The sequence below is a fragment of the Pelmatolapia mariae genome, linkage group LG8, assembly GCF_036321145.2.
Source record: "Pelmatolapia mariae isolate MD_Pm_ZW linkage group LG8, Pm_UMD_F_2, whole genome shotgun sequence".
NCBI classification, from domain to species: domain Eukaryota; kingdom Metazoa; phylum Chordata; class Actinopteri; order Cichliformes; family Cichlidae; genus Pelmatolapia; species Pelmatolapia mariae.
Window position 1 is genome coordinate 30,318,544 of NC_086234.1, and position 25,325 is coordinate 30,343,868.

Genomic DNA, 25,325 nt, shown 5'->3' on the forward strand with positions numbered 1-25,325 from the left:
AACTTTCATCAAGCTGAAAGTTTCCACTTTCAAAAAGGAAACTTGTACAAGACAAATTTCTTTTGGATCGAATATGATCAATTCTAAACGTTTCCACAATCTGACGATTAAGTACGTTTCTGGTCTGCGTTTCTAAATATTTATGAAGGCAGCGAACACACAACAATTTAAATGTCTACGATGCATTTCACGAGGCTTAGATCAGGATTGTCCGACGGGATTAAACTAAATATCTTTGTGCTCAGTCACGTGAATTGCCCTGTACTAGCTGTCTTTATAACGCTGCACTTAACGTTATTGATGTAACGTAAGTAGCATAGCTGGTAGCATGTAGCGATGGCGGAAGTGATCGGAGCGAACCATCTCGTCGTGTACTGGAGTTCTTCTGTTCCGCCTCTGTCCCTTTAAGAACACTCGGCACTTCTCGGAGACTGTCGTAACTGCTCGTCATCGACCCTTTTCACTGCGGCTCCATCGCTGAGCGGACTGGCCCGCTGTTCTCATACGAGACCTCAGCGCTTACTGTCGGATCGGTGAACTCCCAGCGCCGGCTCCCTGAAAGCCTCCAGCTGCTGTCCAAATGCAGGCGATTAAGTGTGTGGTGGTCGGCGACGGGTAAGAGCACGCTCACAGAAACGGCACAGCGGCACATTTGTCATGTGGGGTTCAGTGATGCATCCACTGATGGATGGATGATGGGAGGATGCTATGTAGTGAAAAGGGGCTGGGGCTCGGCGATCCGTCGGTCGCCTGTCTTTCTCAGATACAGCTCCACGTCTTCATCCAGCGCAAAGGCAGGAGAAGAGCATCGAGATGCTGCGGGAACACCTACACGCCTGGTAGGCCATTGAAGGCGGGCTGAAGTGCTGATGCACGCTAAGGAATTTGTGGCCCTGTCAGTGGCAAGCAGCAGGCCCCGCTGCCCTAATTCTGCTCTTACTGCATCCAGATCCCACCCAGCGGCATGTGCACTGAAGTCTGCCGCGAGAATGCACCGCGCCGTTTGGAAATGCTAATATGATTAGTGGTTGCTGATTAAAGCCACCGGCACTCATATCAGTTCTTACAAACATTAGCAGCGGGCCAAAGGTCTTTTTTATCATCAAAGGCAAAATGGGAAAATAAAAGAATGCTGAGTGCAAATGTTCAATGTCAGTGCTGCTGTTTTCACACACTGTGTTTACAGCACGGTGATGTGTGCAGACACAGCCGGAGCAGTCCAACCAACAAGCTCAGTTTACCTTTCAAGTCGAGAGGTCCTCGACTGCCTCCAGAGGGAGCTGGGGCCGCTCGATCACTGCAGAAGTCCTAGTCTCACTTATTATTGGTCATTACTGAGATCACACTTATTTAACACACATTCAGCAACTTTTAAAACATCGTCCAATTGCTGAATTTTTAACCTCGTGGGCCTAGCCAAACTAAGAGCCGGGTATTTCCAAGGAGCTGCGCTGGTTTTATGGCTCTTTCTAACCAGATCATCTGCACTGAGCTAACTGTGCCACAGCCTGCACAAGTGTGAGTCTTTGACTTGTAGAGAAACGGGCTGCCTTGGATTTGTAGCAAAAGTTTAAAAAAATGCAGCAAAATTATATGAATGTCATTTAAAAATTCTTTAAATACTCTTTTTTCATTTTAGAAGCACAGACTGTAAGTAAAGATGGCAGTAGCTTCTGGGTGTGAAAAGCAATGGCACCTTAGAGATGCATTACTTCTAATGGCCACCAGGAAAAGACCTCCAGTTTCACCAAAGTCTCTGTGGAAATGATGCTCAGCAGTTTAATCTAGTCTCAACTCAAAGGTGTCAAGTTATACTGATGACATCACAAAGCCCAATGCAGTCACCAGGAAGACTAAACCTGAGTCTGCTACTGAGCCTCCGTGCCCGGCTGATGTTAGGATTCAAAGAGCTACAGCATGACAGTGACAGGTTGAGCATTCGCAATCAAAGTGTGACGCCCGCGGTGGATACTTGCATCTTTGTTATGCAGTCGGTGGTTGGAATCCACTGAATTTAAATATCGCACACAGCCCTTGAAAAAGTAACCCTGACCGTGTTGTTGAGATTAACGCAGCATGGGCTCAGAAAGCTGTTTCCAACAGGAACCTGCTGCTATGTGCGATGAGGCTGTTTACGAGGTGGGCGGGATATAAAAATGTGTGTTTTTCTCGTCAGTTGCCACAAACAGCTTTAATACAGACTGTACAGATGCTGCTAGTTGTGTGTTTGGTGTCTTCAGAATGTGAACAGATTGTTACCTGATGTCGTTCACGTTATTTGACCCACGCTGACAGTAGCACACAGGGACGTAATGACGTGAACGACAGCAGGGTTCGCTGCTTCAGTGTCCGGGTCGTGGACCAGCTTCACACTGGCTCGCTGACACACTCGGAGCAGGGATGTGGTATTACCAGCACCTGTGTATTCACTGCTGCACATCTGAACGTGTAGCACTGTGTGTGTGTTTGTGTAACAGCATCTCTGTTTCTCTGCAGTTGTTTCAACTTTCTGTTTCTGTGGATCTGTTTGGAGACATTTAAACTCAGTTATGTGTGAATTTTGTACTCAGTGCTTCACACTCATGTGTGACCTTTGTATTATTGTAGGGTTTTACCTTGTTTTGTTGTGTTTTGGTGCTACATAAATAAAACTGAATTGAAGTTGAAGCGTGTACATCTTACAGCTTCAGTTTGTGCAACGCAGAGCAAATCTGAACCATTTGTGTGTTTTGAGTGAAACAGGTGTGATTGAGAGACGTACTGTGTGAGTCCAGAGTTCTGGAAGTGAAAGCAAAGGCTTTGCATATTTTCCTCTCCAGGAGACGGGTTCTGCTTGACATCTCCACCTCAGTGGGTGTCACGGTGGTACAGTGGTTAGCACTGTTGCCTCACAGCAAGAAAGTCCTGGTTTTGAACTTCGCATGTTGTCTGTTCCTGCATGGTTTCTCTCCTATACCGTGGGTAGTTATTCTGAAGCATCATTTCATTTTCACTTGAAGGACCTAAAATCTGCTTGTATATCAAAGCCACATCTGATTTTTGAAAAAGAACTGCAGGGCCTGAGCTTACCCTGTGATGGACTCATTTCTAACCCTGGCCATGTTGGTCCCTCCCAACAAGCATTTTCAATTCAATTCAATTTTATTTATATAGCGCCAAATCACAACAAAAGTCGCCTCAAGGCGCTTTATATTGTACAGTAGATACAGAGAAAAGCCCAACAATCATATGACCTCCTATGAGCAAGCACTTTGGCGACAGTGGGAAGGAAAAACTCCCTTTAACAGGAAGAAACCTCCAGCAGAACCAGGCTCAGGGAGGGGCGGGGCCATCTGCTGTGATTGGTTGGGGTGAAAGAAGGAAAACAGGATAAAGACATGCTGTGGAAGAGAGACAGAGATTAATAACAGATATGATTCGATGCAGAGAGGTCTATTAACACATAGTGAGTGAGAAAGGTGACTGGAAAGGAAAAACTCAATGCATCATGGGAATCCCCGGCAGCCTACGTCTATTGCAGCATAACTAAGGAAGGATTCAGGGTCACCTGGTCCAGCCCTAACTATATGCTTTAGCAAAAAGGAAAGTTTGAAGCCTAATCTTGAAAGTAGAGATAGTGTCTGTCTCCTGAATCCAAACTGGAAGCTGGTTCCACAGAAGAGGGGCCTGAAAACTGAAGGCTCTGCCTCCCATTCTACTTTTAAATACTCTAGGAACAACAAGTAAGCCTGCAGTGTGAGAGCGAAGTGCTCTAATAGGGTGATATGATACTACAAGGTCATTAAGATAAGATGGGGCCTGATTATTTAAGACCTTGTATGTGAGGAGCAGGATTTTGAATTCTGGATTTAACAGGAAGCCAATGAAGGGAAGCCAATACAGGAGAAATCTGCTCTCTCTTTCTAGTCCCTGTCAGGACTCTTGCTGCAGCATTTTGGATTAACTGAAGGCTTTTCAGGGAGTTTTTAGGACTTCCTGATAATAATGAATTACAGTCGTCCAGCCTGGAAGTAATAAATGCATGAACTAGTTTTTCAGCATCACTCTGAGACAGGATATTTCTAACTTTAGAGATGTTGCACAAATGGAAGAAAGCAGTCTTACATATTTGTTTAATATGTGCATTGAAGGACATGTCCTGGTCAAAAATGACTCCAAGGTTCCTCACAGTGTTACTGGAGGCCAAGGTAATGCCATCCAGAGTAAGAATCTGGTTAGATACCATATTTCTAAGATTTTAGCATCTTCAGCCCTAACTACCAAACCGTCATAGCAGATCTCACTGTAGCTGTAATTTCTTATTTATACAGTTCTTATTCTGTGGGCCCTCAAGCTCTTGTGTCTGTGACACAGTCACATAGATCTTTGGGTTTTGTGTGCTGCCCAAGGACAGCCTGGATGAGCTGGGGATCACACCACCAGTGTTTAGATCAGTAGATGAGCCACTCGATCTTCTGAAGAATAATCGTAATCATTGAAACTGACTAATGAAGCAGCTGTAAGTGTCAGTGTTTCCCTTCTGACCAAACAGAGACCCACTGACCTCAAATCACTCTTATATCAGTCACACATTTTGCCACCGTGTGTCACTGCTGTTTGTCATGTCTGTGGAGACGAGCACACAGAATCGCTCATGAGTCATGCATGAGCAGCCAGCCAATACTCATCCATGCCACCACCAGTCTGTGTAGCATCGAGTGGCTCGAGTCAGAGGGGAGGGGTGCTGTGGGCCTGTGAGCAGAGGAGAGGTGGGCTATGTCTGCGAGTAACTGTGTGTGGACAGGTATTAACATCTTTGTGGGGACCAAAAACTGGAAGTTTACTATACTCGTGGGGACCGGGATTTTGGTCTCCACGAGTCTGAAGGCATTCTTGAGACTCAAAATGTGGTTTTACTCATGCTGTTCTAGTGTCAGGGTTACAATTAGGTTATGGTTAGGTTTAGGGTCAGGGTCAGGGTTAGGCATTCATGTTTGATGGTTGCATTATGTCAATGAGATGTCCCCACAAGGATATAAGAGTGTGTGTGTGTGTGTGTGTGTGTGTGTGTGTGTGTGTGTGTGTGTGTGTGTGGCTACCATAGAAGGCTACTGTGTCCCTAGGCAACATGTATGTAGGCCAATGTCTGTGTGGCACTCAGCTGAAAGGGGACAGAGGCCTCCATTGTGCTCACACATACATGTAGCCTGTTTACGCTCAGGTTTTGTATGAGAGTGGAGCTGCAGCCTAATTTTGGATCCTCTGCTGTCACTTCCTCAGGGCTGTGGGTAAGACCTGTCTGCTGATTAGCTACACCACCAATGCCTTCCCCGGTGAATACATCCCCACTGTGTGAGTAACCCAAACACTCCTCATGCTCTCACAATACGACCATCTAATGCTGTAGGGCTGAGCGCTCTGTCAAAGATACTGTGCTGTCTAAAGGTTTCAGACAAAGGATTTAATAATAATTATAATAATAATACAGCTGTTCTCCTACAAGAACTTAGCTGACAAGAAAGAGAACACAGAAAAGAGACGAATGAATGTCAAATGAAATCAGATTAAATAAACGATATCGCTCATTCCAGCCTTCAGCGAGCTGCTGCTTAATGTGAATGTGCTGAAAACTCCTGCACAGTTCTGTACACTGAGAAACTATACATGCTTATCACTGCATGATATTTGTAGTATTTATATATTTAATATTGCAAATCAAACAGACTGATCTTATGTATACTCCTTAATGTTTTTTTAACTTTTCAAATTTTAAGCTGTTAAGATATTTTTGTGTTTATCAGCTACGTCGTGACACAAGTGTTACATTTTTTTAAACCAGCATAACAAAATAATCATGACAACTGTGCCCAGAAGTTCCCTTAAATCTTGTTTTTAAAATATCTACATCTCACCTCAGTCGTGTTAAACCGCTCAGCTGAGCGGCTCTTTAGTATGAAAAGCATATATCCCATAATCAAATCAAAATCAAATCAAAGTTTATTTATATAGCACATTTCAAAGACCGAAGTACACCAAAGTGCTTTCCATAAGATCATAGTACAAATAAATTAAAATTATAAATATGAAAATATAATAAAATGGTTACATAATCCAATGCAATCCGGATACAAATTGCCCTAATTGACCTTAAATACAATATCGAACATATATGTTTTTAAACGTGATTTAAAAGACTGAATAGAGTCCGATGCGCGTATATGGAAAGAAAGTGTATTCCATAACCTAGGTGCTGCAACGGCGAAGGCACGATCACCTCTGGTTTTCAGGCGAGACCTAGGTTGCACTAAGAGCAGTTGGTCTGATGATCTTAGTGCTCTTATGGGGCTATACGGGCAGAGAAGATCAGCTAGGTAATCAGGTGCCATATTATTTAGTATTTTGTAAGTAAGCAATAAAACTTTAAAATCAATTCTAAATTTAATAGGAAGCCAGTGTAAGTTTGCCAAAACAGGGGTAATAGAGTCGTACTTTTTTGAGCCAGTCAAAAGGCGAGCTGCGGCATTTTGAACTAGCTGCAGTCGTTGAAGAAGGGAGAGTTGTAGGCCCATATACAAGGAGTTACAGTAATCTAGCCTTGTAGTAATGAAGGCATGAATAAGTTTCTCCAAGTCCTTGTAGGGAATATAAGATTTAGCCTTGGAAATTAGACGTAATTGATGAAAGCTGGATTTAACCACACTAGATACCTGTTTATCTAGTTTAAATGAGCTATCCATAATGACTCCAAGGTTCCTAACAGCATCAGTAAGATAACTAGCAGCAGGACCAAATATGTCATTCAGCATATTCCAACAGCATAGAAGTTGGAAACCAGTTCATATCAAATTAGAGTTAGTAGAATAATTCGGTTTCAAAGTGCTGCACCCATCCTCAGCAGAAAAACCTGATACCTGAGAGCCCAGTGAGCACTGGCCTGAATGAGGAACTCCCAGTTCAGCTCCGGACTGGACTGTTTCCTGCTGTCAGTCCCTTAAATTTCATTCTCTCTTTTAAAAGCTTTTATCAAAAATAGTAATGCAATACCAAAAAGTAGACTTGGAGGAGAAAAAGCTTCCTTAAATATTTACCAACCCTTATCTACGCGGTCATGTAGTTCTGCAAAGTGTTGTTTAGGAGTAATCACACTACTCTGTTGTCAGTAGTCTCAGCTGCTTTTTACTCAGTGTGCTGTCCAATTTCCTTCAGCTTTGACAACTACTCTGCCAATGTGATGGTGGATGGGAAACCAGTGAATCTGGGTCTGTGGGATACAGCAGGACAGGAGGACTACGACAGGCTCAGACCACTGTCTTACCCACAGACGGTATTCCTACTCTTTCCTCCCACACACTCACAGCATGCCACAGATACGCGACTGAACCGAGCTTTCTGTTGTGTGACCTGTTTAGATGAACGAGTAAGGGAATAAAATGGAATGTGGTTAATACACGAAGGATGCTGTAATGCTTTGTAGACCCCAACATTTATCAGTTTATCCGTTTAATATGAAAACTGTATGCCTTAAATTACAAATGATTATCCCAATATTTCAAGAAGTCCAAACTACACTCACCAGTTCAGATGGCCTACACGGTGTGAGGAAAAGGCTTGAAGCCAACTTATTTCTGTTCAGGCGATCTCCCATTCAAGATTAGCAACTGCTTCCCTTCCCCGTCTGCAATGCATGCTGGAACTCTGGCAGTCCTTCATCTTGATTGTTGTGGCAGGTTATCCAGTTAGTGAGCAAAAAAACGCCACCATTTTCGCTGCATTGTGCACTGGCACAGGGTAGATCTGCTGAATGTTCTCCCCCAGACACCCCAGGGTGTTCCACTATGAGCGAGCTCCTCCAACATGCAGCGTGTTCAGCTTTAAAGCTGCTGACCCTGTAACTGAAAACTGCCAGCTCTCATCAACAATGACAATCCTTCACGTGAAATTCAGGTTAGTTTGAAAAAGAATTGGATTTAAAGTCTGTGATGAAATCAGCCTGTGCAGTGTGGGCACAACAGAACTTCCAGGGAGCAATCCAGAAATAGCAGGTGGAAGCTGCCTGGAAACGCCCAAAAGGATGATCTGGGAGGCGATTCTGCACACAGGCACTGATTCAAACAGGGATTTTCACTTTCATATCTCTGTCCGCGTGAAAAGCAAAAAATGATGTCAAACACTGTGATGACGATGCCAAGAAAACAGGCGGTGAAACGTTGGTCAGCACGCTCTGACATCAAAAAAGGAGATAACGGCGCACACCTTTGACGTCCAAGATGAAATCATCATTTTCCTTCACCAAGTGTACAAGCAGAACCATGGTTACTGAAAGTGTTCACCCTGGAAGGGTTTTAAGAAGCCCTGTGTTTTTATAAAAATGAGGATTTTGACATAACGTCATTTACTCGTGTATGAAAGGCCTAAACACAGAGGAAAAGCTACAGTTACCAAAGTACCGCGCACGTGTGGACGGGGCTCCAGTTTGCATTAAGGGAAGGTTTTCATGTACAGTGCGCCCTCGCTATAACGCGATTCACCTTTCATGGCCTCGCTGTTTCGCTGATTTTTTTTTTTTTTAGATTGTGCAGTTTTGCTTTTTTTAATTTATTTTTTTTATTACAGCGCATTGTGTTCTGCGTCCTGATTGGCTGTAGACCATTGTCAGTCTCGTGCCGTGTCTCCTGTACAGTACAGAATGCGTTCAGCTTGTCAAATTTACATAAATCTTCAATCCTAGCAGTGTGACTCTGAACTGCTGCACTGTATGTTTGTACGTTTTCTCCCCAACAAACACAACACTGTCGATGAAACGTCGTCACCTGCGCGTGTCTTTGGTTTCATCCTATAATACTGAACTTATTGTTCTAGGTTTGAACTCTGAGAGAGTTTAAACAAGAGAGAAACGTGTGACAATGTTCATGCCTGTCTGAGTGTATAAAGTGTGTAGTGAGGGGTTTCACAGCTTTAAAACTAATCTATAATAATTGTAAGAAATAAAGCTGCCTACTTCGTGGATATTACCTATTATTATTATTATTATTATTATTGTTATTTTTAGAACGCAACTCCCGCGATAAACGAGGGACCGCTGTGTATATTTGCCCAAGCCAGGACTGTGTTGATAACCACTTCTTGTGTAGATAAGTACCAAACATTCATCGACTGTCTTATCCAGTTTAGGCTTGCAGTGGTTGGAGCCAATCCCTGCTGCCATAAGGCGAGAGGCGGGGTCTGTCCTGGACGTCCTCGGTCTATTACACTTAAAATGTCTTTGAACAAACAATAGAAGCAGGAACACGCCTCTCTGAGGCTTTCTTTGTTTGTGTTGTGACTTTTAATAAGTGTTGAAGACTTCAAATAAAACCCATTTCTTGTGGTGGTTTTACACACACACACACACACACACACAGATCTCACTCTCAACTAGCGATGTCTCTGGTTCTCTCCCAGGATGTGTTCTTGATATGCTTCTCCCTGGTCAGTCCGGCCTCCTTTGAGAACGTCCGAGCTAAGGTCAGTACGCTGACCGTCCACCCTGCCCCCTCCTTTTCCCCCCTTTCACGCCGAGTCTGACCACAAGGAGGCACATCTTTGGCTCCACCTGGTTTATCACACCTGTTCAGTCCTCAGCTTAGAATGGTCTGGATTTGATGTTACTCCAGTAGGACGTGGAGCACAGACACACACATTGTAGGCTGAGGCCTGAGCGAGTGCAAACACTCTGCAGAGGGAGCGTCACGGCCGGCTGTGGTTTGATCTGCTGAGCATCATGAGACGCTCTCGTGTGAAATCACACTTTTCACGAGGTCCGGGCTCCCTCTGTAGAGTCTCTGTGTTTCCGACGGGATTGTCCCATCGTGTGATGTGATTGGAGGTTTCTTTGCCTGAGGATGTCTTGTGTTCATGCAGCCATGCCTTCATTCAAACTTAATAACAATGTTTTCTGTAGCCACAACTCAGTTTGTTGAATGTCACTGTGGAAAGGGTCATGATGTCCTTCCACCGCCTCCAGCTGACTCTTCTCTTTCTCCTCTCTCACTGACTTTGTCTTTTGTATATCCATATGTACACATCTGTGTGTGGTTGTGTCTGTGTGTGGGTGCCTGTGGTGCCCTAGTGGTACCCTGAGGTGAGACACCATTGCCCCAACACACCCATCATTCTGGTGGGCACCAAGCTGGATCTGCGAGATGACAAGGACACCATTGAGAGGCTGCGGGACAAGAAGCTTTCCCCCATCACCTACCCGCAGGGCCTGGCCATGGCGAGAGAGATTGGTGAGGCTGTTGGCTGTAACGGCATCGTTTTTTCTCTAACATTAATTTAGCTATATATATGATTGCTGTTTGTCTGTTGTCTCAGTAAGTAAGATATTAAATTGGATACCAGTGACAGTTGATCCAAAGAAAAGTGTATATACAGTTTTCTGGGTTGAGGGAATTAAGTAGAATTATATCAGAGGTGGGATATAACCAGGCACATTTACTCACTTATGTAGGTGTAAACTCAGTTTTAGTTGCTAATTAGTTTCCTGATGATCATTTTCCATGCCCTTCCTGCACGGTGAAAACCTCTCAGCGGCCGAATGCTTGTGTCAAACTGAAATCAGTTGTTTATGGACGGAGTAGGTTCTTGTACTTCTCAGTACTCTTACATGTGATTTTTGATTAAACTTCGACTGCTCATTCTTGCTCTTACTGAGGTTTTCAAATGCACAAGCTTTCCCTGTAGTAAAGTAATGTTACAATGCAGTATAAGTACTTTTTACTTAAAAAATGTATGTAGCTTTCTACAAACGAGGTCACCAAACCCCTTTTCCAATAGAACCTCCACGGATTGACTCGGCACGGTTTTCAGGGTTTCCCATTAGGCCATAGTTCCAGGTACCAGTTACTTTTTTAGCACCTGCCCCCCGGGATTTCAAGCGATCCAAACAGGTAGTAAAATGTGACGTCATCAGACTGTATGCCACTGATTGGCTGGCCGTATGATGAGTCATGAGAGCGTTCACGAAAGTCCAAATTGCCATTTTTGAAACTCTGTAACGAGGGAAATGGCTACAAAAACAACGCAGTGATCTCTGAGTGTGACGAAAAGCCACGGACCGAGTTGCAGGTATGTATTCGCCTCGATGTCCACCTTTGTTGTAGCGTTCGTGTCGCATATTAATTACGTCGCGGGACACGCAGACGCGTTGCTATGACGACAAGGTACTACAGGGTTAGTACTACAGTCGATCCGCGGCGAGTCGAGTTGGTACTAATGGAAAAGGGGCTCATGTGACACAGTGGACAGAAACACGCTTTACAAAGTCGATTCCTAAAAAGTTGTGAAAATGTAAATGAAAACAGACTGCGTAGATTTAAAGGTCTCATGAATTCATACTTTACTGATAATAGAACATAAAAAATAAATGTTTAAACCGAGAAAATGTCACATTTTAAGAAAAATAAGAGCTCATATTCACTGCATAGCAGTAGCATGTTTACAGCTTTGTAGCATTCACTGTCTGCTGCTTGGTGGTTAGCAGAAATTATTCAGACTGAAAGCAGCTAACGTGTCCAATGCTGAAAAATACATTTACCAACTTTTTTTAACCTCACTCATTAATGCATAACGCTGTGTTTGTTCTATCTGTGTACACACAGACACACACGTAGATGTAGAGAGGGTGTGCTCAGCCTCCCCTGTACATAAGATGGACCATTAGTTTGGGTTAGAGCTGCTTTGAGTTCAGCCTCTAAAGTGAGGAACATCCAACCTCAGAATGCTGGGTGCTGAAACATGCCCACACCCTCACTGACGAGCAGAAGCATGAAGGCGTAATTAGAGAATGATGTTTGTGTAACTGAGGAACCATGAATTAAATACAGTTCCAGCCAACTGTCAATGAAACATCCTTCTATAAACCTTTTGAAGCTGATTAACTTTCCAACATGATTATTAAAGAGACGTGGATTTAGAAATCATGACCACAGTGACTGTGAGAAAACAATGACCAGATATCTGTTGGGGAATGTTGTTGCAATTAGAATGGGAGTCACAACAAGTCAAGAATTCTTTGGACTCGATCTGCTGTGGCTGTCAGTGCACTATAAGTAACTTCCATATGTGTCTTTTTGTCCTGACCTCATCTCAATACTCAGCTCACTGATATCCATCTCACCAGTTCAAGTGCCAATTTACAGTAACTGTCAACCCAAAGCAATTCATATTGTAGGATAAAGACCCAAGAATGTCAGTTAGGGACAGAACTACCTGGAGACCACTGCTGGTATTAGGATAGCTGGGAAAGGCAATGTTAGCCTATAAATGCTGTGGGCACATGAATCGTATGTACAGCTGGAGAAAGATACCACTTTATAACCAAGTTTGTAGTTTTCTGTAAAGTGAGTTGACGTGCTTGTCACATGAAGATCATCCCATTTGCTCCATTGTTGTAGTCCCACTAAGGAGATGATCCAGTGTTACTCCGGCCTTTGTAAAGGCTTTTAACAGTCTTATAATCTGAAAGCGGCGCTCAAACCGATGATGTAGTAAACCTTTAATTCACTTTGATCAATACAAATATGGCTAATTATTGAATATCTGTATGTATATACGGTAATTATTAAAAGCTGTGATAAGAAACAGATGTTTATACAGCAGCACTGATTGTTATGATTGTGTAACCCTGATTCATACATATGATTGTATGACTGTTGTTGTGCAGCATCATTTGTTTTTATGAATGATCTGTGCCTCTTTGATTATTTGCTTTTTTAATGAAGGATGTTTCAGTGCATCCTCCAGTGGATACTGAAGGAGGTAATAAAGGAAGCACTGAAGCCCTTTCCTTAGTTTAGAGAATTCCATTTAGAAACTGGTCTTATCACAGCTTCAGTGCAGGGACTAACTCATTTAGAAAGACAATTTTTAACTCCAATTTAAAAAAAAATCATTTTAAAAACAACAAAATGCAATGATTTGCAAATCTCATATATCCCTATTTTATTCACAATAGAACACAGAAAACCTGTTAAATCTTTAAACTCTTAATTTTGAACTATTTCACGAAGAATCTTGACTCATTTTGAGTCTGATGACAGCAAATGTTTCAAAAAGGTTGGGACAGGTGCAACAAAAGGCTGGAAAACTCAGTGGTCCTAAAAAGAAACAGCTGGAGGAACAATTTCAGTTCAGTTTATTTGTATTTAGACAGCTCCAAATCACAACAACAGTGACCTCAAGGTGCTTTATATTGTAAATTGTAGACCCTACAATAATACATACAGAGAAAAACCCAACAGTCACATGACCCCCTATGAGCAAACACTTTGGTGACAGTGGGAAGGAAAAACTCCCTTTTAACAGGAAGAAACCTCCAGCAGAACCAGGCTCAGGGAGGGGCGGGGCCATCTGCTGCGACCCGTTGGGTTTTTATAACTAATAATAATTATAACTAATCAGTTTAAATGACAACAGGTCAGTAACATGTCTGGGTATAAAAAGAGTTCCTCAGAAGTAGGCAGGTCCAAACCGTGTCTACAAATTATGGACCAATGTCAGCATACTGTTCAGAAAAAGATGAACAAGAAGAGCTGCTTGAGGCAAGTGTTGTTGTGATTTCTCTCGATATAAATCAAACTGAAGATCCAGGACTGCTGAGCTAGAATCCTGTCAGACAAGAACGGGACAAAGTTCCTCTCCCAAAACTCCAGCAGCTGCTCTCCTCTGTTTCCAGATGTTAGAAGAAGATACTACAAAGATGGAAACATACTCCTATCACAACCTTTTGGAGATGTTCTATTGTGAATAAAGTATTGGTTTATGAGATTTGTAAATCACTTTGTTTTGTTTTTATATGTACATTTTACTCAGCTTCCCAGTTGTTGGAGAACTGTGGCTGTGTTTAGCAGTGGGTAGAGACAGCGTGTCATCTGGTACATTTTTTAAACGCCCAAAATAAACAGTGTTTAAAAACAAGTTTAAACTATTTCATTTAAAATAAAAAAATTATTAGTAAATATTTATATTGTGATTTGAATTCCACTCGCCTTCTGTCAAGGAAGAAAAAAAGATCACGCACCTTCTGTAATAGTTCCAGGGGTCTCAAACTGGCAGCCCGGGGGCCACTCGCGGCCCACGTCACCCCTACATTGATGTGAAGAAATCTAATGCAGTTTGAAGTGACTGTTGCTGTTAGAGAGGATTTGTTTGTTGTTGAGTGCAATGTTCAAATAAGTTCTTTAAATGATTTAATATGAAGGCAACATGAGCAGAGAGCACAAACATGCTGAGGCTGGTAGCTCAGTGACAGACTCACAAACTCTTGTGTCACTTGCATTTGTATGTTGTTAAATACGAACACAATGACAGCAGCAGTGCTGCCACGTGTGTGACAGACAGAGAGGACCACTGTGTTTATTTGGTCTTTCAATGAAACCATTCAGTTAGTTAAGAAAATGTCTCTTGCTATATAATATTTCCATCCATCCATTTTCTTCTGCTTATCCGGGGCCGGGTCGCGGGGGCAGCAGCCCAAGCAGAGAAGCCCAGACCTCCCCCTCCCCAGCCACCTCCTTATCCGGAGGAACACCAAGGCGTTCCCAGGCCAGCCGAGAGATATAATCTCTCCAGCGTGTCCTGGGTCTACCCCGGGGCCTATGTGATATTTGAAATTTAAAAAAACCAACAAAACATTTTCCGAAATGTTTGCTTTTTGTATTAATTGAACACTAAAGTATCCTTCAGATGACAGTGCCAGCGGTGGCCCTCAGCTCATTTCAGTGTGAGACCCCTGCTTTATTCATACTCTCCTCAGTATTTGCATGGACAGTTATCTGGTGGGGCCCTTTGGTGTGTGCTCAAGTGCTAGGTGCTCTGTTGGGTAATGTAGATGGGCGTATCAGGAGTTTTTCCCATCATGCCCTCTCCCTGGTCCTCAGGAGCCGTGAAGTACTTGGAGTGCTCTGCGCTGACCCAGCGAGGCCTGAAGACGGTATTTGACGAGGCCATCCGAGCTGTGCTCTGCCCCCCACCCGTGAAGAAGAGGGGGAAGAGATGCACCATGTTCTAAGGAGGAAACACTGCTAACACTACACTACATCACCATGAACAACAACCACTACTTCTCTGAGAGGATGAGAAAGAAAACTAGCGAGAGTGAGTGTGCACTGCTGAGATTGCTTTCTTTATATCGATGTTTTTTCAAAATCATATTGGTAGGACCAATATTTAACCCAATTTTTTTAACCATTACAGAGTAAGGTCATAGGTTCTCTGTGAAAAACAATGACTGTCCAACTGCTTTGTACTCATAGACACGTGTCATGTTGCCACGAGGGCTCACAAAGACTTCTAGATCTTCTTACTGCAACGTCTTTTGTTTCTCAGCTATGCTTGCTTGAAATAATGCAGTGCTGACTAGATAGAACATGAACTGTGAATACGCCTTCAGCTCTGAAGTTACCCTCAGCTTCTGATCTAGGATCAGCACATTAAAAGAAATACTGCCTTCATTCGTTCAGCCCTCATTTCTGACAGTATGCACAGCGAGGTCACCCCTGAGATCTGTGGTCACATGACAGAAACACCAGCAGTTAGACTATCTGACAGCTTGGTTCACTGGCAGGTGTCCTGATTGGCATTTTATTATTCCCGATCCAAACCAAGTTCTTTAAAATGGCAAGGTATTCAAGATTGCTCTATACTGCCAGATCAGTGTCTCATTATTAAACAGCAAACTAGAGAAAGGTCATGCTGTTTCCCTCAAAGACTGGGCAAAAGCAGCCCCCTGTTGTTCTTAACTAGCATAACGATGTAACGATAGTCTAACTGCTTGTATTTGTTCAATCCTCTCAGTAACTTGTCGAGTTAGGACAGATTTCCTGCCAAACGATCACATCAGCGCTGCAGTCAAAGTATAAACATGTAACCATGAACTCATCCTCTTTGGTTTCATCTCAGTAAAGCCATGCACAGATTCATAATCATAGGCCCATGTTATCTTTCTTAACTTTTCAATGAGAAAAAAGAGATTTTCAGTGAGACACAAAGGTTTAACTGGAGGTTTCAGTCAAAGCTTGTCTGTTTCGTTCGAATAGAGTCTGCCGAGTTAATAACTGTACTTTAGAGGTCTACCTGCAAACCTTTCGCTCGCTTTCAGAAGCATCCTCTGATCAGTTGAAGAATTATTTGGCTATGCCCCTACAGCGTGTTCTTGCTTCAGTCGCCTGATCTTGGTCAATTTCTTTGGGTAACTATTCTTAACTGTGAAGATGTGACAGACGAGCTTGCCAAACACATGGGGGCTGTACAACCTTGCTGCCTGAGTTCTGCCTGTGGGAGTGGAGGAGCTTGCATGGGTCTTAAAATATTCTGTCTTAATTTATCCCATTGTTTAGACTGTGTGTGTGTGTGTTTGTGCGCAAGCACATGAATGCGTGCGTGACAGGTGTGTTTGCGTGCGTGCACGGGTGGACGGGCATGTGTCGGTGTCAGTGAGACCGTTTGGGGTAGTGCATAAAAGACAGTATTGTTTTAAGCCAAGTTTTTTAGTGTCCAGTTTTTGGTACTATTTCATATTGTATTGTAGTAAAACACAAGACTTTTCAACAATCTGTGACATAAAGGAAGGAAAAAACACGAATATCAGTGACATCCAGTCATGTACAGAATAATCCTCAGAAAAGGAATGCGTTATGAATATCTACATGTACCTGAATATTTAGCTCGTAAAACTAAAACAATTCAAACTAAAGGGATTCTAGTTGCTCATGTCGAAGTTAGAAGTGTCGCTAACAGTGTACAATAAAGGGGCCAATCGTTGTGGAGTTTGTCGTCATGGCAAACAGTGCAGATTGCACCTTTATGAAATGCATTTCTGTATGGTCGCAGGCCTGCTGTGTGTCTGTCTCCCCCGTGTGGCGAGACGCAGCACTGCAGTGCGCTCCGTTATGCTGTCTTTGGTTGGCATAGCTGTGTGGTTGAATCATGTCGTGTGGTCCTGCCTAGCTAAGGTGTCGAAATGTAGCTGAGAAACAGCAAAAGAAAAAAAAATCTACTACTATTGCATGGAAGTTCTCTGGTTATTTGACCCACTGTAACTCTTAGGAGAGGTTGTATGATGAAATGCATTGGCCATGTACGTATGTAATGTAAGATGACTTGTATACTTGTTTCAACTGTTTGTCTTATTTTTTATTACTTCACGTCTGTGTGGTGAAATATTTCAATTTTTTGTATACTAAATACAAATGTATATGTAAGGTAGTCTGCTTCCTGTCATCATTTACTCCTCACACATTTGTCACAGCGAGGCGTTCTGCCCTGTTCCTGTTTAGATTTATTAAAGTGACCAAATGAATCATTCTGACTGTAGATGATGATGATGATGGCTCTTATTCAGCTTCACGAGCAGCCTTTCCAGCACACGTCCAGGCTACAGCTCTTTGCTATTCTTTACTGCAACACTGAAACTACAAGAGCCTGCAGTGCGTGAATGTTTGAGTAAATTCATTCAAGAGCTAAATTAATAACCAGAACTGTGGCCTGGTTAGTAAGTGTCCAGTGGTTCTGTCACCTTGAACCAGTTACTAAAGTTTACTAAGGTTGTGTTACTAGCTCATTACTTCGTCTCAGTTGTGGAGCGGTGCTGTAAATAAAGAGGACCCAGAGTTCATTAGTTTGTTTTCATGTGTTGGTGACTTAGTCACTGTTGATCATTTATATTTCAGTAAAACAAACGAACCACAATTTATTTTTAAACCGAGTTTTTGTTTTTAATACTGAGTTTAATGCAGCAGCATGCTTGAACACTGAGGAAGCAGCATGTTTTTATCTTTTAATAGCACAAATTCCATCAATGGGTCAAATAATTCTTCGGGTCCCTCGCTGGTTGAGTGCAGTTATATTAGAGACAATCACAGTGAAGAAGAAATCTACAAGTGAATTTTTCCTCTGAGCAGGTGGACGATGATCCGGGGCTGATGTGGGTCAGCAGGCCAGGAAGCCTCCATCCACCGGCAGAGTGACTCCATTAACCATGCTGCTCTTTTCACTCAGCAGGAATAAAATGCTGTTCACAACCTCCTCCACCTCTGCACACAGACACACACATCACACTCAGCTTTACAGAGTTAACCATGACACTACGGGGAGGATCGTGTGCAGACCAGAGGGCAGGACTGATTCTTTGCTCATCTAAACTATCAGTGTTGTTATATCCCTAACCCTCGACTGGGATCATGCAAACTGATCTCACTCTGTGAAGAAGTGCTGCAGGTAGGAAGCACATGGACTCGTGACTTGTCTGTGGGGTTTGCCTCTCACATTAGGATAGATTTCCATGCATACAGGAGCTGAACACAAACACAGTGATGTGACAAACCCTGTTCTACCTGATGAAGACTGCAGCAACTGACCTGCAAAGCGGCCCAGGGGGATCCGGGACTTCATGCTCTTGGCTTTTTCAGGATCGCTCCAGCCCAAGCGACCCATGTCAGTCATCACCACTGTGGGGTTCACTGTGTTCACACGGATCTGATCACAAGACGACACCTCAGTTAATCGAGTCACTGAAAAGACGTCAGATCCAGTCTTTGTTCAGACGACCCTGATCCAACTGTCGTATACTTTTCTTCATGTTAACAGCCGGACAGGCAGCAGTAACTAAAGTAACATCTTAAACGAAAAGTATGAAACCTCATACATGCTTTAAAACACTGGGTCATAGAACTTATAAGTAAAGTTAGTGTTGGCTGCTGTCTTATTGTTTGCTTCCAGTAAATGTTGAGTTCACAGTAACTTTGTCGTTCTCTGATTCAGGTGTGTCGTTTAGATCCAGCCTTTATAAAACTCTGTGTGGACTTTGGTCTCAGGTTGGTGCCGACACCACTGACACCGGGTGCCAGCGACTTTTTACACAACTCCTTCACTATGTTGCACATATCACAAAGTATTCCAATGCTTTTCAACACCTTACATGATGTGAGGCACATGTATAAATGACTTTCAGTGGCTGATATAGCCGACCACTTGAACAGTGGTGCAGTTACAGGAATAATTAATATTCACATTAAATCATTTCCTGGACAGTTTCTTGCATTAGCTTATATATTGTTTTTTCCGTATTTCCTGATCATTTAGAAATAGACAGCATGAACTAAATGATAACACTGTGGCATCACTAACTCAGTTAATGCTTTCTCAAAGATGCACCTGAGCTAACCACATTAGCATTAGTAACTGTCAGGTGGAAGCTGCACTCGAGCTCCTGGACGTGTGGAAACAGGACCGTGATGTACCTGATGTGGTCCCAGCTCTAAAGCCATCACCTTACTCAGCATGTCCAGAGCCGCTTTGGTAGCACCTGAGCACAGAGCAGAAACAGAAGCTCAGTTTGTTACCCTCACCTGGCTTCTTCATTTAAATGTGATAGAGGCTGTGGCGCCCATGTCTGTGTTCCTCACAGTAGACGGCGTGGTCTCTGAGGGCGCACTGCGATGCCTAGCTGGACACATTAACAATGGAGCCTCCCGATCCCCGGGCCTTCATACCACGAGCCACTAACTGCCAACAGACGGAGCTTTGTTTCATTTCACAGAAGCAGTTTGATGAATGAGACGGGTCAACCGAACACCCCTACAAGCTCTACTCAACTGCATCGAGCTTTGTTACAGAAACTTTCCAAAACCCAACTTAAGCGTCAAACAATTCATGTAACAAAATGTCATCTGCTCATTTTTTAAGCACAGATTTTTGCACGGCTCAGATCGACAGGCGAAGCACAGATGTGGAGCTGGAGTTTTCAGATCTACAGAGGACATTTTTTAATATCGAGGTAAAAAAAACACTATTTTACTGTAAGTCCCAATCACACGTTTTCTAAAGCACCTTGTCCAACACTCACACTCTGATGAACATTGTGATGGGTTCATTCACAGCTGATAATCAACTTCAAAGCAATGCATTTCCAACACATCAAATCCAAAGTAAGGCAACACCGTGGTTTAATAAAGCAGCCTTGTTTGTTTTACCTGAGAAACCTGCACCACAGCTTTCACATTCACACTGAATGCCCTGGAAGACACAACAAACGTGACAGGTTAGCACATGATGAGGCTCTCGCCTCTGGCTTACAGGCGCTTGTGCTGTGTCCTTACAGCTGATACTTCCTCAGTAACAAATATAAAAGCTGAGAATATTTGCTTTACTGGTCAAACTTGTCAGGTGTGACTTCCAGAAATGGCTGTAGGTTGGCGCAGGCAGCGTTATTGACCAGCAGGTCGACAGGGCCGACATCCTGCAGGGCCAGCTCTGTGGCCCCCCAGTCTGTGAGGTCCACACACACCGGGGTGATGGAGGCGCACTGTGACAGGAGGTCAAACGCAGACAGACTCAAATTAGAAGGAAGACAAGAGACATCAAATATTTATAATGAGTTTGGGTCCCAGAACTGAATCAGTCACAGTCGTCCTCACAAACAGTAAACTCTGACGAGGTTACAGCAGCTGTGCAAGAACAACTGAATCCAGATGCTGAACACCTGTTCTGAGGTCAGACCAACTCTGTGCATGGTAGCTTGTTCTTCTTTCAGCTGCTGCCTTAGAGCAGCAAATCAGTGAAATGACTTGGTGATAATGCTTCTCATGTTAGCCGTGCAGATTGATACCAGTATTGAAAAAAATAATTTCTCTATTATTGTAGTTTTGCATGACAAACATACTGCAGATTCTACTTCAAGTGAAAACTACATTAAACAGCTTTAAAGTCATCAGCCCCCGTCAGCTGATTAAAATCTGTTTGATATAATGACAGTCAGAAAAGGTTTGGATGAGTTATTAATAAGATTTAAACTAAGAAGAAATTTCACTTTGCAGATCAAAGCTGTAGGCAAAGAGTCGATTAAAGTCTCTTAGGTTTATCTGTGCATCACAGACGCTCCATCAGAGACCTGACAGAAACACCTGTGATGGTTTTCTTATGTCTTACAGGCACAGAGCTAAAGCTAAAGCTAAAGCAACGGTGATGTGAAGTCTGTCTGCAGAAAGAGGACATTTTGGATTTTTTATATGTAACCTTTTTTTTTAAAGATATGACACTCTCTTCCACAGCATGTCTTTATCCTGTCTTCCTTCTCTCACCCCAACCAATCACAGCAGGTGGCCCCGCCCCTCCCTGAGCCTGGTTCTGCCGGAGGTTTCTTCCTGTTAAAAGGGAGTTTTTCCTTCCCACTGTGCCAAAGTGCTTGATCATAGGGGGTCTGTTGGGTTTTTCTCTGTAAGTATTATTGTAGGGTCTACCTTACAATATAAAGCGCCTTGAGGTGACTGCTGTTGTGATTTGGTGCTGTGTAAATAAAACTGAACTGAACTGGGACTTTTTTTTTTAAGAGTCTTTAGAAAGGTTCCTAAATATTTGTTTGTTAATTCTGTGGTTTTATAATCCATATATATAATTTTAGTAATGTATCTTTTTCTTTTGGACTCTTCTTGGACATTTTATTTATACAGCGCTGAATCACAACATCAGTCACCTCAAAGTGCTTTATATTGTAGGTTGACCTACAATAATACCAGACCCACACGCCTCTCCAGCTCCTCACTGTCAGTTCCCTAACGGTGGATTTACACGTGGTTGGTTTTTATACGTATCATTTTTAAGAGGTGGCCTGAGATATGCTTTATGCTGATTGACAGTCCACTGTGTGGGTCAAAGGTCAGGGCTGGGGCCCCTCAGATGGGTGTGTGTGTGTGGGGTGATCACCTCCTCCACCAGGCTGTTGAGATCGGCCTGTGTTCGTGTGACCGCTATGACCTTTGCCCCGCAGCGTGCCAGAGCCAGAGCTGTGGCCCTACCAATCCCTGGGACACAAGAATCCATAAACACAAAGACTGATTACAGAGTGGACACACTCTCACACACACACACATTCCACACATGTCTTAGGCTTCGTTCCACCAACAAAGCTCCTGTTATTCCACTTTCTCACTGATGACACTGGTTCAGGGTACGTGCAGTGTCATCAGATTCCTCCAGCACACTCTGCTGAGTTCACAGTAATCAGTAACTTCAACGCTTCTTCATCGCCACAGCTTTCATCGCTTCCATCAACACTGTCTCACTTTAAACGTCTCTAATACGGCTGGAAGCCGACAGAAGGACATGTTAGTGTTGTGTTTTATATTTGTCTAACTTGATGTATGTGAAGGACACGTTTATACAGCAGCCTCCGTTTTGAGGCCCACACAAGGAGCTACAATAGTTTGTTTTGTGCTCAGCTGAGTGTTAATGAAATCAACATTACTGCTGTGTCACGTCTAAGAATCTCAGGGCGAACGCTGACATTTAATGTTCTGTTCAGAAACTTGTTTGTAAATCAAGCTCAAATGGAAATCATGTGAAACTTTACATTAAGCATTGATTCATTCAAAAACAGAAACCTTCAGTTTCATTAGACGAGAGTTAGTCTCGGGGGTCCCGTGACTACACTGGGGTTGGTGGGGGCATTTGCACGAAGGTGGATGTTGTTCATAAAGCAGCCTGCTGGTGTCGCTGCGTGTGCGTGCGTGTGTGTGTGTGTGCGTGCGTGCGTGCGTGTCTCCTTTACCTTTTCCTGCTCCGGTGACCAGAGCCCGTTTACCTGCAAACGAAGCCTCCATGTTCGGCCTGCGTGGGTGAGCGAGCCGCTGCAGGTGGAAGCGCCACAGACGGAGTTACGAGTCACTCAGGCTGAACGTGCTGAGCGAGCTTAGCTCGGCTAAAACTTCCAGTGTGAAATGTTCCACGCGTGTTCTCTGTGCTGTTCGTCGTGTTTTGTGTTTGTATGACAAAAGAGAGGTACTCACCAACAGCGCAGCGGACAGAGCTGTGTGCGTGTGCGTGTCCTCCGCCTCTACACCGTGTTTGTCTTCCAGGTCACTCGTGCAGCCCGTGGACGGGCACGGAGCACGCGCTCAGCCCTGCCATATAAGGCGGAGAGCTGCAAAGCTCCCGGATTTCTGTGAAATCCCCAAAAGTCATATTTTATAACCGGTAACCGCAAAAGTGTTTTTCAGGAAAATCCACAGCTGCTCGTTGAAGTGAGCAATGCTGCACAGAGACGTCTGCACACGTTCAAACCAGGAAGAAAGAAAAACTCTTCCAACAACTCCAAACTGGTGCTGTCAGACCCACAGAAACGGACTTTTCCCACTGTACAAAATCAAATAAAAAGTCCCTCATCAGTGTTTCTGCATCAGTCTGCATCTATGGTTAAAGAATGTTTTTCTTTCAGATGTCTATATGAGAAGAAAATGAAATGTAAATGCTTACAGCTCAATGCTTGAGTTGAATTTTTATAATTGCTGAATCTTTGGTGAAATAAACACAACGAATCACGTTCAGGTGGGAGAGCTAGTGTCACAGCAGAGCTGGGATGATGGGAGTAAAGTGGAACTAAAGTCTACAAAGTCATCAACCGCCTCCAGCTGGAGATGATAGTGGGCTTCAGGCTGAAACCAACATCACCACATCTGATCTTCCTTCATGCCTGCCCAGTGGATACAGTAAACCAGTTTCTGGGAACCACCATCTCCCAGGACCTAAACATCAGCTTCCTCATCCACGAGGCACAGAAGAGGATGAACAAAGTCACTGATGGTTTGAGATTCTTGAGTTTAGACATTTAAAGTTCATAATATCATTAGTCGTCTTTTTCTAATGTACATTTTAAAGATGTTCAGCTACTTTGCAACTTTGACACTTCTTCTTCAGCTTTCAACAGTTCTGCACCTTCAGCTGAAAGATTTGTTGATTCAGCTCATTGAACATTTCTTCACCAAAGATTCAACACATTTCAGCTCTCAGCATTCACACTGCAGCAAATGCATTCTCTAGTTTAAGTTACTGTAATCATCCAGTCACAACAAATGAAACACTGCTGTGATTTATTTCCACAACACTCTAAATGTGTCTGTAGATCCACTGTAACCTGCGCCCTCCTCACTAAATGTTCACTTCTCCACTTAATGTTATTGTATATTTTCTGCATAATATATATTTGATGTATTTCATCATATACTTGGACATAAGTGTTACTCTCAGGCACTGGGAGGATCTTCATGTAATTATAAATCATATAACGAGTTCACAGATTTGATCATCTGTTATCCAAAAGCTCGTTTGTTGAACACGATCACTGCAAAGTTCTAATCAGAGTTGATGTTTCTGTGTGTTTCCAGGCCACCTGCACACTCAAGGTTTGTGCTAACATTTAAAACAGGTGATGGAGTCACGTGTGAGTGTTATTGAAGAATATTCAATTCAATTCAATTCAATTTTATTTACACAGCGCCAAATCACAACAAAAGTCGCCTCAAGGCGCTTTATATTGTACAGTAGATCGCACAATAATAAATAAAGAGAAAAACCCAACAATCATATGACCCCCTATGAGCAAGCACTTTGGCGACAGTGGGAAGGAAAAACTCCCTTTTAACAGGAAGAAACCTCCAGCAGAACCAGGCTCAGGGAGGGGCGGGGCCATCTGCTGTGATTGGTTGGGGTGAGAGAAGGAAAACAGGATAAAGACATGCTGTGGAAGAGAGACAGAGATTAATAACAGATATGATTCAATGCAGAGAGGTCTATTAACACATAGTAAGTGAGAAAGGTGACTGGAAAGGAAAAACTCAATGCATCATGGGAATATACGAAGATTCGTTAGAAATAATGTTATTAGTTTGCACAACTCAAAAATCACCATCCATTTTCATGAAATGCTTTTTTCATGTGTCCATTAGTAGAAAAGGTGTAAATATTTTTTCCCCTTTTAAATAAAATAAATAAATAAATATCTGAAATTTCTAAAAAAGCTAGTTAAGTTAAGAAATTACAAGTGTGTCAGTGTTGGAGAGAGAGACGCTGGTGAGATATGGAAAAATAACTTCATTAAACCAATAATTACAGTTTCAAGATCTCAAGTTAGTTCTATTTGCCTCCTGGGTGGCCCCCAGCGGTGCGTGGGCCCCTGGGTCCTGAATATCCTCTGGATAATTTAGTGCAACTAAAGAAAACTGACAAACTATTAGAGGAAAAATGCTGAGTAACATCACAGCATTTTTCCTTAAATAAAATCCTTTTTTCATGATCCAAATATCAGGGAACATGTGACCTCTGTGCTGTAGCCTAGCTCCATGCCTTCTCTGTTGTCCTATTTAGTTAGCGGCCCCGTTTAAGGCTGGTTGCATGCTGCATTCTGAGCATGTGTTCAGGGTGAAGAGGCGTCACATCGTCTTCCACGTGTTTTTATAATCAACAAATGTAGCGTGCACGGTGGTGTGCACATTCAGAACATCTGCCCCTGGCTTCTTCCAGTGTGGAGGAGCAGCAGC

The 25,325-nt window shown here is 43.1% G+C and overlaps 2 protein-coding genes across 2 annotated transcripts; one reads left to right on the plus strand and one right to left on the minus strand.

The window, feature by feature from the left end:
- The first annotated feature begins 436 nt into the window (after positions 1 to 436).
- On the plus strand, positions 437 to 17,223 carry rac3b (Rac family small GTPase 3b). The gene is made up of 6 exons (XM_063481785.1): positions 437 to 615; positions 5,260 to 5,331; positions 7,186 to 7,303; positions 9,421 to 9,483; positions 10,088 to 10,247; positions 14,898 to 17,223. The coding sequence occupies exons 1-6, from the start codon at positions 581 to 583 to the stop codon at positions 15,026 to 15,028; spliced, it is 579 nt and encodes a 192-aa protein (XP_063337855.1). The 5' UTR covers positions 437 to 580; the 3' UTR covers positions 15,029 to 17,223.
- Positions 17,224 to 17,722: 499 nt separating this feature from the next.
- Positions 17,723 to 22,781, minus strand: dcxr (dicarbonyl/L-xylulose reductase). Its single transcript, XM_063481786.2, is given in 8 exon segments — positions 17,723 to 18,050; positions 18,375 to 18,492; positions 19,257 to 19,321; positions 19,422 to 19,521; positions 19,989 to 20,031; positions 20,166 to 20,320; positions 21,718 to 21,815; positions 22,562 to 22,781. Coding segments are annotated over 8 exon segments (735 nt in total). The 5' UTR covers positions 22,614 to 22,781; the 3' UTR covers positions 17,723 to 17,946.
- Positions 22,782 to 25,325: the final 2,544 nt, after the last annotated feature.